This window comes from Xiphias gladius, chromosome 21 (assembly GCF_016859285.1).
Source record: "Xiphias gladius isolate SHS-SW01 ecotype Sanya breed wild chromosome 21, ASM1685928v1, whole genome shotgun sequence".
Lineage (NCBI taxonomy): Eukaryota > Metazoa > Chordata > Actinopteri > Istiophoriformes > Xiphiidae > Xiphias > Xiphias gladius.
The window spans coordinates 12549279-12567091 of record NC_053420.1 but is presented as its reverse complement, the minus strand read 5'-3'; the positions used below and the strand labels follow the sequence as shown (position 1 = coordinate 12567091).

The window sequence follows — 17813 nt, the reverse complement described above, 5'->3', positions numbered from 1 at the left end:
TTTCTCTCTACTAATAATAGGGCCCCATGGGTCCCCGCGGCCCCCCTGGACCTCCTGGAAAACCTGGAGATGATGTAAGTGTGTCACACTTTCATAAAACTGCCAATACATATTTTAAAAAGTAGCAACTCTGGCAAGGCCACTTGTCAAACTACTGTCCTCAGGCTAACTATTCTGGGTGTACTTTGAAAGCAAATGTCAGCATCTCTGCTGAATGTCCTGTAAATTTGACCTAAAACTACCAGAAAGGGAAATAAATTCTCTTGAGCCCTTTTCTGACTCCAGCTAGAGAAGTACTGCATCACTTTGGTGATTATCATAGGTGAATTATCCTGAGCATTAATCTTCCATTTCTGGCCTTGACATGAAATATTCTCATAAAAACACAGAAATACTTTGCTTTGATATTTATTTATTTGTTATTTGTTTTAATGATCACAGTGTCTCCATTATAAATTAATTTTATTGGTCTTTGCTAGCTCTTTCTTTAGTATTTTTACACTATATTGCTCTAATTTAATAGACTAATACACATTTTGTATCCATTAGTTCTGAATGTTATTTCCAGCATAGTTTGTTATTATAACTGCTACACTACCATAGAAAACACAGGATTTAAAAGGAAAAAAAAAAAAAAGGTTGCAAATGTATTACAATGTACATTGTACTGTCTATACTGTTTAAATCAAAATTTCCAATTCTTGGTCAAGCTAACACAACAGCTATGACAGTACTCTGAGACACAGTGTGTGCCATTACTGCCATACATTTAGGCCTTTACCATATTCATTACGTTATAAATTGTTTACCAGACTGTATCAGTCAGACACAGAAGCCACCTCCCAAATTACTGCCGTCCTTTGTGGTTGTTATGTGACCAAGCATAGCACTCATGGTGTGCTCATGGATGGATCTTTAACTTATTTTATTGGAGTTTACATTTATTTCTCTTTATATTCCTTGAAAGGATTCTCAGTCGGCCAGCATTATGGATTATGTGAAATAGAAAGTGAAACAATATGAAATATGTTCAAATATCTCATGTTGCTTTTTTTCCATCTACCTGAAAGTGACATATTTATTGCTTATCTACCTGACAAAGGGGCCATAGACATCAAAATGTAATTTCTACTTTTAGCCACATGATGGCAGCAGACACGACACATCCCATTGTGTCCACTAGGAGTGCTCCGTCTCCCAGCAACTATACAGCACATTATTTTTACATTTTAAAAAGGAGCACTTGCAGGAAATTAACAATTTCCCACATCTTAATACATTTTTCACGCAACTTTTCCTCTCCGTTTCTGTTTCAGGGTGAAGCTGGCAAACCAGGCAAATCAGGCGAGCGTGGACCTCCTGGACCTCAGGTGAGAGTTGGCAGGCTGTTGATTCATTATGACTGTTTTTAAGTACTGAGCATATTGATATGAAGGGAGACGTCACTTCATATACTTTAAGGCTTTGTTTTATTTGTCTCTTTGGTGGCTAGCAACCAGCCTGGTGATGAGTTGCGAGAAACGGGTTTCTCATACCAGCTCACAGACTGAAGCTGATTCTTTGGCAATAAACAGAATGATTTGGGGGAAGCACACAATATTCATCTGAGCTTTTATACTGTAATGGACATACAGCTATACTGATGCTGTTACTTCAGAATAATGTCATCTACCCAAATTGCCAGTGTATTTTTACATTTTACTATGTATTGATCGTAAAATAAAGCAGTTCACCATGGCTGATAGTAATGATGGATTACTGTATAGACTTAGGACGTATCTAGATTTGATTAGAGAGTTAAAATCTGAAAAATACTTTAATGATAATTATTTTGAGTTTAGATTGAGTCATTTATCATCTCAAGCCAACGATGTCAGCATTTAGTGACCAACCTTAGTTGGAGCCAAAACTTTTTAACTTTTAATTTTTGAAATGATTCCACTCTAATGAAACTAATTTGGTTTGGAACTTGTTATAAAATAGTTCCCCACCGGTGGAGGAAATCTCGACAGCAACATTACTTTATACTCTCAGCCTCTTTCCCTCTTCTGAATATTCATCTTGTACATCATCTCTCCTCTTGCATCTTAGGGAGCTCGTGGATTCCCAGGAACTCCTGGCCTGCCTGGCATCAAGGGACACAGAGTGAGTGTGTCTTATGTCCGCTGACAATTTCCAGGAAAAATAGGTGGTTGTTGGTTTGTGTTCTTATTATTGGATTCCTAGCTATGCACTGTCTCTCTGTGCTGTCTTTTAGGGTTATCCAGGTCTCGATGGTGCAAAGGGAGAGACTGGAGCTGTTGGTGCTAAGGTAGGATTTTTTTCTGTTTGTGTACCAACTGTTTTCTGGGTCATTAAGACACCACTCCAGCTTTGGTTCTGTCTGTGTTGATGGCCGCCCTACTAAAAAGGACACAGCTTAGCATAAAGAAAGGAAACAACAACTCAAGTAACACTTGGTATAAGATGTTTTTTCATTGACAGATAATTTGTCCACCAAATATAGTGTATATAGCCCCCAGAAATAGTCGTTTTTGCTAAGGTAACAACAGGAAGGGATTCAAACAAACCATGAACTGTCTTTAGTTAAGTTTGCCTTGCCATGCTAACAGCTAAATATTTTTTCGCTTTAGGGTGAGTCTGGTTCTCCCGGAGAGAACGGCGCTCCTGGACCAATGGTGTGTATTTCTGGACACAACGATAACCAAACATCACAACGGAAAAGATGTACAAACCCAGTCTTAAGTATAATAGTAATCTGAATGTGAATGTTTCTTCTCCTCTCCCTCGTCTACATAGGGACCTCGTGGTTTGCCCGGTGAGAGAGGCCGTCCTGGACCCAGTGGAGCTGCTGTGAGTGTCATGTTTTTTTTGTTTTTGTTTCTTTTTAATCTAAAAACTCTTATTGGACACAAAACCAACATCTGATTCCCAACAGATGGTTTAGATGTTTCCCTTGGCTTTCGTAATGTCTAGTAGAGAGTTGGTGAGCATATCCTTAGAGTACAATTTAGAGGTTTTACCTTTAATGTACCACCAACCGTGGCTCTTGTGGTAATAATTGCACTGTAATGTGGAGGCATTAACCTTATTGTGTAAAGTGTTACCCATTACCCTCATGTACCAGTTTGCTGATTTGAATAGCTTGTGTGAAACTATTTATATCCCATTATTAAGAAAACTTTTGTCCACCTGTTTTTCTGTCATATGCTGACAATGCATTGCTTACTATATTCAGGGAGCACGTGGAAATGATGGCTTGCCTGGCCCTGCTGGTCCCCCAGTGAGTATCATTTAATTAATTTTCATCATTGTTTCATCATCATTGTTTCTTCTAACCCTATTTTCTCCAAACACCCCTCTGCAGTGTGACAGTAAGTGTCAGTGATTAATAGTTGAGCTGACAGCCTGTCTTTTCCTCTGTGTAGGGCCCTGTTGGTCCTTCTGGAGCTCCTGGCTTCCCTGGCTCTCCTGGTGCAAAGGTAAGTTGACTGGTGCCACCGTTTCCTCTTTCCCTTCACCACTGTTGTGCTTGACAGAATAAGTCAGTGTGTCTCTAGTTCCGCCCCTCTCTTCCTGTGAGAAATCTAGCCAACATAACTGAACTGACTTACTAAACTGACCTCTTCTTCAACCCAAACCAGAGCTGTGTGTTTAACAGGCGCAGAAAGTTGTGTTTTGTTAATTCTTTGTAGTTAGAATAAGACTTTCTTGAATCAAATCAAAAAGCTTTTCTCTCAGAAAATGGCGGCACGAAGCTCCGGGAGGATTTGTGGGCACAAGTTGAAATGCTTTAGTGTAACTGGAGATGGATGGACTGCATTGAAAAGTGCTATAAATCTCCATCTGTGTGAAAAATTAGAAAAGAGGGCATCTTAAAGTGTTATTCTTCCTCTCCCACTCCCTCTTACCATCTTTTTCTTCTTTTCTCTCTCTGCTTTGATTCTGATTTATTCCTCCTGTATGGCAGACAGGCTCAGCTCTCCGCTTGAGGGCCCAGTGCTGGTGGTTTATTTTCTTATGTGATCTCCTGAATAGTTTGGAAATCTTTTATAAATCACAAATTGAGTCTCTCTCTCCAAACCCCAGGAGATTCCCTCAAAGTAATCAAGGCAAACTAGGCTGAAAATGTGTCTGTATGTGTTTTTATGCTTTGTATCACGTTACATCCATAAACACATACAGTATAGTTTAATGTTTGTCTGCAGGAGAGTCTGTCTGCCTCTGTGTGAGGTTTGTTTTTGTGTGACTTCATTGTCTCATGGTGAGGAACATTAAATATCTCATATTACCTCATCGTGCTGTACCTTCAGGCACCTGCACTCAGTCTGTTTGGATCAGGCCTGCCTGTTAACCTCCTGAGAATTCATGACATGCAGCCTTACTTTAGTCTCTTCCTGTCTGGACCCTATGAGCAACACTTAAACATTGCACATTTAAAAAGGGACCAAGGACCAACACAATACAAAGCTAGCAATACAGAAACAACACAATTGTTTGAACCTCAACTGAATAACACTCTGCCGCTGAAATGGGATAATCTAAGTGGGACAATTTTTACCTAGCTCCAACTGAGTGTTTAAATTGTATTATTTTGTAACCTCCAAGCCTCCACCTCTAAAATACTGACAACTGTTCCATAACTTTGTTTAAAAAAAAAAAAAAAAGGCCAATTTTCCTCCTTTTTTCCCAGTTTGCAACTCAGTTTTAGGCTTAGGAAGAAGAAAAATTCAATCCACTACATCAACACTTTTGCAAACACAAACTCTATTATGTCATACTACTGAGTTTGTAAAGTGTACAAAACTGCAGCTATAGCAGAGGAATTCAATTCACCACCACGAGTCCACATACCACCAGTGTGGTAAAAATCTCTGGCTTGTGTCCATAGGAGGTGAGGATGCAAAATATTGACTTCAGTTCCTCCGAGGTCGATGTCATTTTTTATACTGGCCCAGAAGGTCCACAGAACATTATGCACTTGGCTTTGGATAACACGCCCTGGGCGGGGCATAGAAAAGACAGCAAACTGATTATTTTGTTCATTTAAAATTTAAAAACATTCAACTCAAAGCAGCCCTCTTTTTTTCCCCTCAAATTTAGCCAGACAATAAGCAAATTAACTAACTGATTTCAGTCAGCCAACTAACACACCTACTATGTGAATAATGTATATACAGAGCTAATATTTGGTGTCTAGGCTCCGACCTCATCAGAATAACACTTAGTGAATTGAGATGGACCTAAACCCAGCTTTTCTCTTGATATTCATCAGCAGGTTGAGAAGCAGATAATTATTCACTTACTGTTAAAGTCACAAAAAGGACAATCTCTTACTATGAAATGAGGAGATAGCAATACGTACAAGCTCAAGGTTGGGAGTAAGTGCAGAAGCAGCATAAAAGATAGATCAGCATAATATAGATGTACTGTAACTAGTGTATGCAACAGCAAAGCAAGCTGTCACATTAACCCATTCATTTGAGTGGAATTTCTTTTTCTCTGTTTTTTGGCTGACTATTAAGTGTGTGGAGAAACTGTTTTTCATATTGTGTGACAAGAGTTTTCTATAAAGCCACTTGTACAGGGAAATGATAACATGAATGAATGGGCTGTGCCCAAGACAAGTCCTGTTAAAGGCCCCCCCCAAAAAAAAAACTTCAACAAGGAGGGAAAGTTCCACAAAACAAAACCAATAGAGCCCACAGCACTCATAATAATGATAATCAAACATATTTTGTTACTATGTAAACAGACAGCAGGAAGACTTATTGGTGTGTGCCAAACAGCAGCCAAAATTAGAAAAATTACTATGAATTAATACCTGATAAAACTGCATGTTGGTAGATTAGAAATTAGTAGCCAGCAGAAGATGCTATTACCAGCAAGCAGAGGGCGTTACATTCATCCATGGTGCAATAATACCAGCAGCATTCTCTTGTAAAACCGAAAAAATATTGTCTGAAAACACTTTCGATAAAGCATAAATCTCTCCTTTGAGTCTCTTGTCCAATTGAGTTTTGTAGTGGACCTGTAGTTCACTACAACGACCACAAGGGGCCACAATGAGCCCATTACACACTCGAAAACAAACTCAGACAAGCGACACAAAAGGTGAAACTGGTACTTTATCGAAAGCGTTTTCAAAACATATTCAATATTAAAATATTTTTCGGTTTTACAAGAGAAAAGATTATACAGATGAAGCCTAAACGGACTGAATGGCACAGCCGCTTCCCACAGCGTCTCTGTGAAACCTCACACCGACTGAACAGAGCAAAGACACGAACTCATGATCACATGCCTACCGGCAGTAACGGAAGATATTTACCTGGGTGAAGTGAAGCGGCGATATCCTGCATCTCAGGGGGACAATGGCGTCAGTCCTTCGGTCAGAGTTGGAGCGGGCCCCCTGAGTTGACAGGAAAGCCTAGCTCGAAGAGAGACAGACAGAGTGAAGTGGCTGACGATGGCCGAGGAGCAGGGTCTCAGGTCGGCGACTCAAACTTCAAGTCCTTCACAGTTCAGGCCCTGGTGATTGCGACGTGACAGCACTGTCGGTGGACTAGCTTGCTATGAAATAGCGATGTGAGCAGGAGTAGATGTGATGGCAAGTCCGAAGTAGCAGCGCTTCCGAATAAACAACATGGAGGCAGGATGCCGGCTCAAAAACGGTGGACGCTGACAGTTCAAATTACCCGCCCCGTGTTCAGACGGTGCGTTGGAGGTGTGCCGCAGCGAGTGGGGGGGGGCGTCGTCGCGGACGGATTACCGAACGGGCCGCCCGGGCACAGGACCAGGGGTGCGAGGGTCAGGGGGCCCTGGAGATTCAACACGACCAGGAAGAGACAAAAAATAAATAAATAAAAACAGAAGGAGATGCGAAAACGAATACAGCATTAATTCATGTGTTCAAGCTGACTGTCGTCACAAACTGAAAAAACGAGCTATGAAATTTAATGTCTTTACATGCGTGAAGACTTTAGTCTGGTGTAAAGCAGAACAGATGAACACAGTTCAATGTATGAGACGCTGGTTTATATAATTTTACAGACATTAACCATATTGTCATATTTGTTTAAATACTGGGAAAATATCTATAGTAATACTGGGATGTTGATTTCATCCATATCACTCTAACCCCAACCCTAACCCCATTCTATCATAGAAGATCATTTATTCTATTGCATTCCACACACTTTTCTGTATTACATTATTAGCTGTGGTTTTTAAAATTTATTCTAGTTTTTATACTTTTTTTTTTTTTTAACCAGGCTTATGGCCAGAAATACAGAGGCATTCGCACCGACATAGTGTATGTCTATTTTTAGGGCTGTGTTGTGTGTATGGGTCAGAAAATCCTCCATTCTAAGACATAGAGGATATGAGACTATATTTGAAAAAAATGACTGCATGTAAATTCAGTTCAAGTTCTGGTTGAATCTCATCTCCCCTTGTCCTTTTCTAAGCTTTATACTGTATGACAGATATTTATAGCCACCAGCGATGCTTCAGTTTTTTCTTTAACTTTTTTTTCTGTAGGATTTGTTGTGTTTTTTTTTTTTTTTTTAGCTGGTGGCCAGTTCTTATATGTACTTAAATTGCCAAAAATCTTTGCTTTTGTATTAATTTAATGTCCAATTCTTGTCTTGCTGATCAGGGAGAAGCTGGTCCTACTGGTGCTCGTGGACCCGAGGGTGCACAGGGACCTCGTGGAGAGTCTGGCACACCTGGATCACCAGGACCTTCTGGCGCTTCTGTAAGTGAAGCTATAAACATGTAAAATACTTGTTCTCATCTGTCATTTCATGACAGTATTTTGAGTTTCAAGTCAACAATCATTGTTTTTAACAAGGGCTTTTTAGGTGATATTTTTCTTATTATTCTTATTTTTCATGTATATTCTAATGTTGACTAGACCAATCAGTCCCAGAACAATAACTGAATCAGGACCAGTTATTGCGGTGTATTGACTTTCTTTGTCCCTTTTTTTTTTTTTTACAGGGCAACCCCGGTACTGATGGTATCCCTGGAGCTAAAGGATCAGCTGTAAGTTTAAAGCTGCTCTTGTAAGAACTGACACTGTATCTGAGCTCACATTGAGCTTTCTGTTGCATCTTGAAAACGTGAGACGAGATAGTTGAACATCACAGTTGTAGCCATTGTTTTCACTGATGCTTTTATAGTTCAGAATTTATATCTAATTTAGAATAATCTATAATGTGTCGACTTCTAAATCTCCCTCCAGTGAGATGGATGGCTAAGTGACCAATCAGCTTACTGGCTTCATGTCCCTCTCTCCCTCTGTAGGGTGCTCCTGGTATCGCTGGTGCTCCAGGTTTCCCAGGACCTCGTGGGCCTCCCGGGCCTCAGGGAGCAACTGGACCTCTCGGGCCCAAAGGAACATCTGTATGTACTCACTGAATCATTCGTGAACCATTCGTGAATAGCACCTGTCGTCAAGTTCGAAATAATTAAATGGTACTAAAAAAATATGAACAACCTGCTGCTTTCTCTCTCTCTCCCTCGACCTCTCTCTTGTCTGTCTGTCTTTTATTGTTTAGGGAGACCCAGGTATTCCAGGGTTCAAGGGAGAGGCTGGACCCAAAGGAGAAATTGTGAGTTTTGTTGTGTTTTCTTTTAACTGTCTTTGTATTACCTGATTGTTCATTTATGCCACAAAATTCAAATCCACTGATATAGTATGTAAACACTGCATTTAGTCAAAAAATATGCATCAATAACAATCACCACCAAGATCAAGTAAATTTGAATTCAGCAGTTAGACACTTCACATGACACTATCTGAGAAGAACTAGTGCTCCTGAAGGTTTTTCACCTGGTTTTGTGCAAAAACAACAAAATTTTCTTTTCCTGTATTAACACAGTCTGTTACGGATGTGTTTTCTAGGGACCAGCTGGTCCTCAGGGAGCACATGGCCCACAAGGAGAAGAGGGCAAGAGAGGACCCAGGGGTGAGCCCGGTGCTGCTGGACCACTTGGACCTCCTGGAGAGAGAGTGAGTACCCTCATTTTAGTTGAAAGTAGATTATTTTGTAGTTTTAAAATATGTATGCTGCTTTGCAACGTTGTGTTACATCACCTCATTGAATAACAGAATAACAGGTTCCCTATGGTATATGTATATTGCACATTTAGGGAGAATATTGAAGTGAAACCGTTTCTGTGTTTTTAATGTAGATAATTAAAATCAAATTATCTTAATAAAAATAAACACTTTCCAATTTGGTTGGGAACCATCTGATCACCTTTTCAAAGATCACTATGAGATTCATTGACTTAGATATTGTTGTTGTAATCAAAACTCTGACACTGGTTTCATGTTTCCTGTGTAGGGAGCCCCCGGTAACCGTGGTTTCCCTGGTCAAGATGGTCTGGCTGGTCCCAAGGTAAGTATCATCAAAGTTTCACTCGTTCCTGGGAAGAGGTTTGATCGTTTCTGTCAGAAGAGAAAAGCTGCTCTAAAAGATAAAATGAACAGAGTTGCATTTAGAGGATGCACATCTGGAGGAGAAAGGCTGAAATTGGAAATTTCTGCGGCTGATTGGTCAGTGGTCACGGGTGTAAATCTGTGAAACCGAGAATTAGCGTATTCCATCTGCTCCAAATTGGATTTGGAAATTGCTGTCAACAGTGACTAAGTCCAATATTCTCATTGGATTTTCTATTTGTTTTTGTTGTAGTGAGAAAATTACATTTCTGAATCACCTAATCACAATGTTGTCGCATACTGTAGGATGCATATTGATTAAAAAAAAAAAAAAAAAAAAACCATAAACTGAAATTCAATTTCACTCAATTTGATTCGATAACCCTCGAATCCAACCATGAAAAGATAAGGCTCTGGCTATCAAAGTGTTGTAGTGTGGTCTAGTATCATCACAACTTACAAATCTGTGTTACATTGTACGTTTTTTGCAGAATTTGAGAATTGATATGATTCAGCTGTAGCACTCTTTGGAGAGAAGAGACTTAGCGCTCTCTGGGCTTCAAATAGGCCTGTATACGTTCTCCCTCATGCCAGATAAGTGATCCACCTCCTCACAACTGTAATTCATGAGGGATGGCATACCCCTGCCGAATGGGGTGGGTCTTTTCCTTTGTCATTTGCAGTTGATCTTTTGCGTGTGACCAACCCAAATTAGTTTAGTTTTTTGGCTAATAAACAACATCTCGAATAGTCTCTTCTGGATTATTAAAAAGTAAGCCACTCTTTGTTCAGATTGCTTTTTCATTTTAATGCAGATGCTGTTTCCCCCTGGAAAATTTCAATTTAACTCTAATTTAGCAGCCATGTTATCAAATTAATCAGTTTTTCAGCACCGAGAAGAACAATTTGGCCTCAAACTGCTTCACTGCATCATCACAAACAACTGGGAAATAAATTTCAGGTGATGTCCTTTATCAGCACTAAAGTATCATCAGGATTTTAGTCAATATCTGGTGTTAGTTGTTAAAAATAACAAAAAAACAATTCAGTATGTGTTAGTATTATACATGTGTAAACATACATGATGGCAGTTTGAGAAAAATTTGCAGAGTAGAGTTAATCCAAGAAATTCAGACAGATTTAAATTTCACATGAGCATTTCTCAAAAAGCAATAAATCTAGCAGTTAATCTTCATACCAGTTCTACTGCATTCTTTGAGAAGAGTGATCTCTAAAAATTTGCTTTATATCTCAAATTAATTAAATGATGTTGTTAGATCCTTTTTTTGGCTGTCTGAGACATTTTAGATCTTCTGTATTTACATAGATAATACGCATTTAAAAGCACAGAAATTGAGATAGACATTTATCTTAAACTCGGGAATGAAGAATATAGCAAAAGCATTAGTCATTAGTCATTTGACTGCGCTATGGTAAAGGCAAACAAACAAATAATAATTGTTTAAAGCACTTAGCATAATTATGGCAAAAGATTTATTTTATTGATCAAATTGTTCCTGGTGACATCTGTTAAAGATAATTTTTCACCTCATTTTGTCATAATAATTCTCAAATCAAGTTAAATTGCACAAAGTGGCTCACAGTTTTGAAATGATGTGGTCGATGAAGCGTGTAATAAGTGCCTTTTTCAGGGTACACACTGAACTCTGATCAGCACCCCAGCTGAAGAGTAAATGAAGAACATAATTAATAATTTTTCCGTGAAGAGCAAAGAGTGAAATTTGTCAGCACTCATGTTTCCTCATGTTTCATCTGAAAACATACATGTAACTCCACCATGTGGTCTCAAGATGGCAGCATAGCTCACAAACCCATCATGCACTAGTGACCTAAATGTCCCATATCACCAAACCCAGCATCTCATTTAACGTTATCTTATCCTGGCACAGTTTCATTTATACCAAAATGAGTTTGTCAAAATTTAATCTAAACTCCCTCACACTATTAAAAGGGAAACTCATTTCCTCTGGGGTTTGAGAATTGAAGTGTCTCCTCAGCGAATGTCTGAGTGACCAACTCCTGTTTTATATTCTTTTTCCTAACACAGGGAGCCCCCGGTGAGCGTGGACCCTCTGGTGCCAGTGGTCCCAAGGGTGCTAATGGTGACCCTGGCCGTCCTGGAGAGTCTGGTCTGCCTGGTGCCAGGGTAAGTTCCTCCTTTACCTACAGTGTGTTATCCCAGATCTGAATGTTGATGACCTGCAGAAATGTGCTTTAAAACATGCAGAAATAATAATCGTTATAACAGTCAATATCAGTACAATACATACAATGACAGATACCATCCATTCTTCTGAAGTTTGCACACTGTAATTCAAGATAATGTGTTAGTGGTAATATTTAACAGGTTGTTATCTATGGGTAATTTAGCTCAAGAAGCAGATTTATCTCAGCTCACCAAGAAACACGTAAATGGATGCTCCAGTGATCTAGTATTGCACTTCTGTAAATTTAGGAGACTCAAAAGAGATAGACTGAAAATCCTATTGTCAAAACGGAATCTAAAAATGCTGAGATTTCCTGAGTTTTAGTCCCTTGTATGGGTCAGTATAAAAAATTTTAAAAAAGCAGGATCCTAATGTATATTATATTTCCTACAATGCAACCAATAGCATTTTTAAACTCATTAAACTCGACTTGCTTGATAAAAGCTCTAATCTTTCAAGCCCCCTTTTGAAGCACTGGCTCTCTGTTGAAAGAGTATTTCACTGATTTAGCATTGCACTCCTGTAACATTGTCTGACTCACAATGGATAGTTTAAAAAAAAAGGTTTAAAATTCACGCACCCACGATGCAGCTCGACCATCAACAGTTCGGTCAGAGGTTCAGGTGTGTTATAGTAGTAGCGGCTAACAGAGCCTTGATCCGCTAGCCTCAAGCAGAGGTAAGGAGTCAGCTACAGAGGTCTGGTAAGCTCACTTCCGTCTGACTCCACGCCCCCAGATTTTTTTCATTTTCAAATTTGTAGTCTTCAGCCCCAACCAATGCCGACTCAAATGACGTCACTTGAGGCAGGTTATTAGATTTCGTGCAGCTTCCACTGGAGCCCCAAAAGGCTTTGTACAACTTTTTAACATATACAGTAGTACTCCCCAGCACCTGTAAACGGATTTTGATGTTTAAAATAGGTGGAGTTCCCCTTTAGTTTATTTCGAAAATCTCTAAGCCTATCTCTAAGCTGGCATAACAATGACACGTGAAAAGCTCGTCCAGAACCACAGAAGACTTGATGCAACTGTTTTCACAGGGAGTGTCCTTCTGCCTGTAAGGAGTTACGCTTCATCCTTCCGTTTATCTGAAAAATTCACAGTCACCAATGTTGGGGATACATGGAATTTGTGCTTCCTCCTGGACTGACTTTATTTCCGAACAGTGACACAAATAATTTTTAACATTTGTGCAAAATCACTACACGGGAAGTATGAAAAAAAGCACCTGTAGTGAACTAAGCCCATTGACATCAATAGCCTTAAATGTTCTCTCATTCATGTTTCAGTTCTTAGTCATTTCCATCAGGAAATGGTGTTAACCTGTTGCTTCTTCCACATGGGGCCAATCAGGGGTGTGAATTCAGTTTCCCACAGTGCCATATGCTCCCACCTTTCTTTAGCACATGTCTGCCTAGAGATGTCTGATGACTCATCTGGATTTCGACTGTGTTTCTATTCCCCTTCTCTGACAGGGCCTAACTGGACGCCCTGGTGACGCTGGTCCTCAAGGCAAAGTTGGACCTTCTGTAAGTGCACTATTTTATGCTGTAACAACAATAATGTAGTTGTTGTGTGTTTGTAAATCAATAAAATAATCACAAAGCATGTATCCGCATGCAGTATTATGGGCTGTATATTTTTTATCTTTTTTTTTTTTTTAATATTACATGTGGAACAACCAGGGCGAGACTAGTAATTTTGTCAAATATGCTTTCATCACCTAATGACGCATAAGCGATTTTATCAAATTGAATTGCGGGAGATTTGTCCACCAGCCTCATCACAGTGCTGTTAATAAGCTCAACTCTCCTGGTTTTTATAGCAGCAAAGTCTGACACACTGCAGCTTGTTTCAATTTTCACATTGAATTCAGAGCACAGTCTTTTTCTCAACTACAGCTCTGTTTTTCATGATAACACTTAATCCCGAAGTGTATACATTTTGTTTTCAGCACAGTCTGTTTCTTAACTGAGTGGGAAGTTCTGTAAAACAGTGTATACACCAAGATTCCTCACTGACACCTCCATAAACCGAATTGTTTTCAATGAATTGGCTCCTCTTCACATGAATTTTGAATCTTTTGTTGCCATTGTATCATACAATGCATCCCACATTTTTTGATATGATGTGAAAAGTAGTGCTGCACTATAATTACACATTTCTTTCATATTTTTCATATGGACTATATGAACATTATGTTCACTTTTTTTAAACATTCAACACATTTTTTTTCAGGGACTGTGTTTCATTATAACATTACTGTTCACTAGATTAAGCAGTTGTTTCATTTTTTAACTAACTGCCTTAGGAACTGGCATACGGACAGACTGATTATGATTGAAGGATTATTATATCTGTTAATTCTTTGCTTCCTGGCTCTCCTATTTTACCCATCTGGGGTTTATTTATTCGTTGTTTTATTTACGAGAAAGAGAGAAAATGGAAATTTCACTTTGGTCATCATTTTTTATTTGCAAATGTGCTCCATAACTAAATTGACTTGACTTTACTTGACTAGGGAGCTCCTGGTGAGGATGGACGTCCAGGACCCCCTGGCCCACAGGGAACCCGTGGACAGCCTGGTGTCATGGGATTCCCCGGACCCAAAGGAGCGACTGTAAGTATTCATGAAAACACTTTTAAAATATAACAGAGTAACAAAGCTAAAGGTATCTTTATAGGAAACATGTTCTACTGTTTTAATATGTTAGACGTGGGCCAGTATACCTTCTGAGTCAGAAATGCACCTCTTCACCTGGAGTACTGCTGAGCAATTTAATGCTATCGATGTGCACCAACACATGTACCCTCTCCACTCCCAAATTAGGTACAGAACCAAGAAAATCAGCTGCAGCCCTTCGACTAACCGCTGCATTTTGTTTCTGTTGTGATTAGGGTGAGTCAGGCAAGTCTGGTGAGAAAGGACTGGCTGGAGCTCCTGGTCTGAGAGTAAGTTGCTTCACATTTTCTGCTTTAAATAACCTACCAGCATCTTCCAAATGGGTCTTATATGTGCTGTAATTTCAAAATGTAAAAATCATTTAGCTGATATCACCATGTTTCCGTTAAAATCAACCCTCCTATGATTGATAGAATTGTGCCTTATACCATATATACTATATGGAAACCAGATAATTTATCATGCTAAAGTAGCAAAGACTGTGTCTTAAGACTGACAACCATGTTCATGATTATCAAAAGCTACAAATTATTGAACAAATCCAATTTAAACTTTTTGTTCGAATACACAGTACACGGCGTTTTATTTTGTAGCCACTGTGATTCACCAGTGATCTACCGTTATGTCTGTAGCTCAGCTTCCACATGAGAAGCATGTTGAAAAGCTCAATTATAGCTATTGGATGTCTATCTATTTAATAGCATCACCTTTGGCCTAACTGATAGCTATCTATTTGTTGCCTCGTCACTCCTCACTCTCTTTGTTCCTCTCCTCAGGGTCTGCCTGGCAAAGATGGAGAAACCGGCAGTGCTGGACCCCCTGGCCCTGCTGTACGTATCTCCTATCTCCCCCATCCCGTTCGACATAGTTTCAACCCTGATATTATCTTTCCCTTTTCTCAGTCTGCATTTAGAGGCAACCTTGGGTTTCTCCATTTCCCAGACTGCCTCAACATAACTCAGTCCGAGAAAAAAAAAGTTCCTTGACACAAATGCCTTGACATTGTTAGATGTCACTGGCTCAGAGACGTTCACCTTGTTTTGTAGTTTGTGTTTCAGTGCGCTAAACAAAAGTAAGCCTGTTCGACCTGAGAAAACATGAAATGTAGAAACACAATGGTTCTTCTAATGTCTACTGATATCAGAGCTGTATAAATGGCAAGTTTAACATTCATTTCCCACCATATTAGCCATCAAAGTTTGTTTGTGAAATTGCTGACATTTAGTTTATGATAGAGCTGGGCTCTAATTATGAATTATGGATTATCTACGTAGGGTCCTGCTGGAGAGAGAGGAGAGCAAGGACAGCCAGGTCCCTCCGGCTTCCAGGTGAGTCGTTCTGCTCGAACCCCCAGCCTGTTAAAACTTATGGTCGAATGCAGCTGTTTTTCTACTTGTGTTTGTAAGTATAGTCGTAAATGTATCTCTGTTTTTATAATGTAAGACTTACAAATAAAAACATCAGTCACTCAGTGTATCTCTGGTGTTCTACTGAGCACTGCAAGCATCCATACACTCTGACCTGATTAAAAATGATTGTATAATAACTGTTACATGTTCTCTTTTTTGGAGTCTACCGTTTTTCTCGCTACATAAATATTCTTTTAACCACCGTATGCTGATTCATTGCTGTACATGAATTTATGTTTTTGTGAAAGTGTTTTTCACATTTTTTTTTTTTTTCTCTCCTGTACATAGGGTCTGCCTGGACCTCCTGGCCCCCCTGGTGAGGGAGGCAAGCCTGGAGACCAGGTGGGTGCACTATTTTGGTGAAATATAGCTTGTAAAGTCACACAACTGCAGTGGAAATACTAGTATTAATCTTTAATAGGCTTGAAGAGAAGAGATCCTGATGCTGTAATCTAGATTACTTGACAATATGGCAGTTACATGTACTTTACCCCCGGTCCTGACAGTATTAGTATTATTCTACTAAACCCTTGACCAGATGTTGCTGTATAAGAGCAGGTAGCTCAGCCAACTTACCCTGTATAAATAAAGGTTAGATAAAAATAAATAAAATTTGTTTCTTGCTCCACCATTTCAGTGATACTGAACATTTTAATTCAGGTCAATGGCCAAAAAATAATCAAACAATGAACTCTGAGGCTACTTGCAAAGTTGTTTCATAAAAGCATCTTACCATTAAAGTGCTGCTATTTTTTTCCACAGTTATGTTATGATTCTGATGATTTCTTTGTCTGTTTTTATGGAGAAGCATTAAGATGTAGTTAGCCAAGTCCTTTTTTTCTTTAATCTACATTTTTGTACTTAATAATGTAAATATCTGGCTCCCACTACTAAATTTGTGTTAGCTCATCCCCTGCTGTAAGCCAGTCTAGAGTTTAACAAAGTCTATCTGTAATAGTTGTACTAGTTGTTGAGTTCTTCTTTTTAAACATATATGGCTTGATTTGTCATACACTGATCCCACACGTCTTTTCTCTTAACTTCTCTTTCTTTTCGTCGTTTAAGGGTGTTCCTGGAGAGGCTGGAGCTGCTGGTGCTACTGGACCCAGAGTAAGTTGACAGTCTTGATTGAACTTCACTACTCTATGGTCGACCGATTGTCAGACATGCCCGCTGACTGTCACTGTTTCACTGTTCAGGGAGAGCGTGGTTTCCCCGGGGAGAGAGGAGCTGCTGGTCCTCAGGGTCTGCAGGGACCCAGAGGTCTGCCTGGAACTCCTGGAACTGACGGACCCAAGGTGAGTCCGGCATTTTGAAAAACCAGGCAGATTTTCAAGCTATTAAACCTTAATCCCTCAGGTGTACTCACCAACTGGCAAATATGAATCGGCGGTACTTACGCCAGATTTCTGATATATTCATAGTGCACACAGCAGCAGAAACACAGCAATCTGGGCATGTGATTAAATAATAATTACCTCGGGTTTTTGTGAGTTGAGCTTTTCAACTTCAGTCCAAAAATTGTTTATGGGAGGAAGTCAACCACCCATATCCTGACACATCTCATCTTATGATCAGTGCAGTTAGTAGATGACTCAGTCTGGATGAAATAGCATCGCTGCCCTGTTTTCCTGGAGGGAAACATCTAATTTTATAGAGGTGTATTAATTCTTGGGCGCCACGCTGGCCTAGGGCAGCAGTCTGCCCTGGTGGCCTAGGGCACGGACAGAAGTGGAAAGCAAGAAAAAACACTATTTCTGCCACATAACGTTGTGCTTTTCAGACTTTCCTCTAAATTTTGCTTTTTTTGTGAATTGCTTCATACTATTACTGCTTCAGGTCTCAAGAAATTATTCAAATCAAGCAAGAACTTGTGACAAAGGGTCACAGGTAGACATTGTTATGATTTAAGGAATCACAAGCAAAAAAAGTTGGGAACCACTTAACAGGGGTTAGAGCACAATGAGCCACAATGGCCAGCCTCCTTTGTTGCATGTCACAGCCCATTTTTCCCAAAAATACAAAAAAGAAAAAAAAAACT

General features: G+C 39.5%; 2 protein-coding genes across 2 annotated transcripts in view; one reads left to right on the top strand and one right to left on the bottom strand.

Annotated features, from left to right (window-relative positions):
- nckap1l (NCK associated protein 1 like) overlaps positions 1 to 6701 on the bottom strand; it is a 98198-nt gene extending 91497 nt beyond the window's left edge. Inside the window, exon 1 of the mRNA XM_040159059.1 lies at positions 6332 to 6701. The gene's annotated coding sequence lies outside the window, so the exon portion shown is untranslated. The remainder of the gene's footprint in view (positions 1 to 6331) is intronic.
- col2a1b (collagen, type II, alpha 1b) overlaps positions 1 to 17813 on the top strand; it is a 51247-nt gene that overhangs the window by 15790 nt on the left and 17644 nt on the right. Inside the window, exons 11-33 of the mRNA XM_040159058.1 lie at positions 21 to 74; positions 1317 to 1370; positions 2092 to 2145; positions 2258 to 2311; positions 2634 to 2678; positions 2800 to 2853; positions 3239 to 3283; positions 3429 to 3482; positions 7661 to 7759; positions 8005 to 8049; positions 8311 to 8409; positions 8565 to 8618; positions 8912 to 9019; positions 9357 to 9410; positions 11520 to 11618; positions 13156 to 13209; positions 14202 to 14300; positions 14579 to 14632; positions 15140 to 15193; positions 15638 to 15691; positions 16061 to 16114; positions 16838 to 16882; positions 16972 to 17070. Of these exons, the coding sequence (XP_040014992.1) occupies positions 21 to 74; positions 1317 to 1370; positions 2092 to 2145; positions 2258 to 2311; positions 2634 to 2678; positions 2800 to 2853; positions 3239 to 3283; positions 3429 to 3482; positions 7661 to 7759; positions 8005 to 8049; positions 8311 to 8409; positions 8565 to 8618; positions 8912 to 9019; positions 9357 to 9410; positions 11520 to 11618; positions 13156 to 13209; positions 14202 to 14300; positions 14579 to 14632; positions 15140 to 15193; positions 15638 to 15691; positions 16061 to 16114; positions 16838 to 16882; positions 16972 to 17070 (1485 nt within the window). The remainder of the gene's footprint in view (positions 1 to 20; positions 75 to 1316; positions 1371 to 2091; positions 2146 to 2257; positions 2312 to 2633; positions 2679 to 2799; positions 2854 to 3238; positions 3284 to 3428; positions 3483 to 7660; positions 7760 to 8004; positions 8050 to 8310; positions 8410 to 8564; positions 8619 to 8911; positions 9020 to 9356; positions 9411 to 11519; positions 11619 to 13155; positions 13210 to 14201; positions 14301 to 14578; positions 14633 to 15139; positions 15194 to 15637; positions 15692 to 16060; positions 16115 to 16837; positions 16883 to 16971; positions 17071 to 17813) is intronic.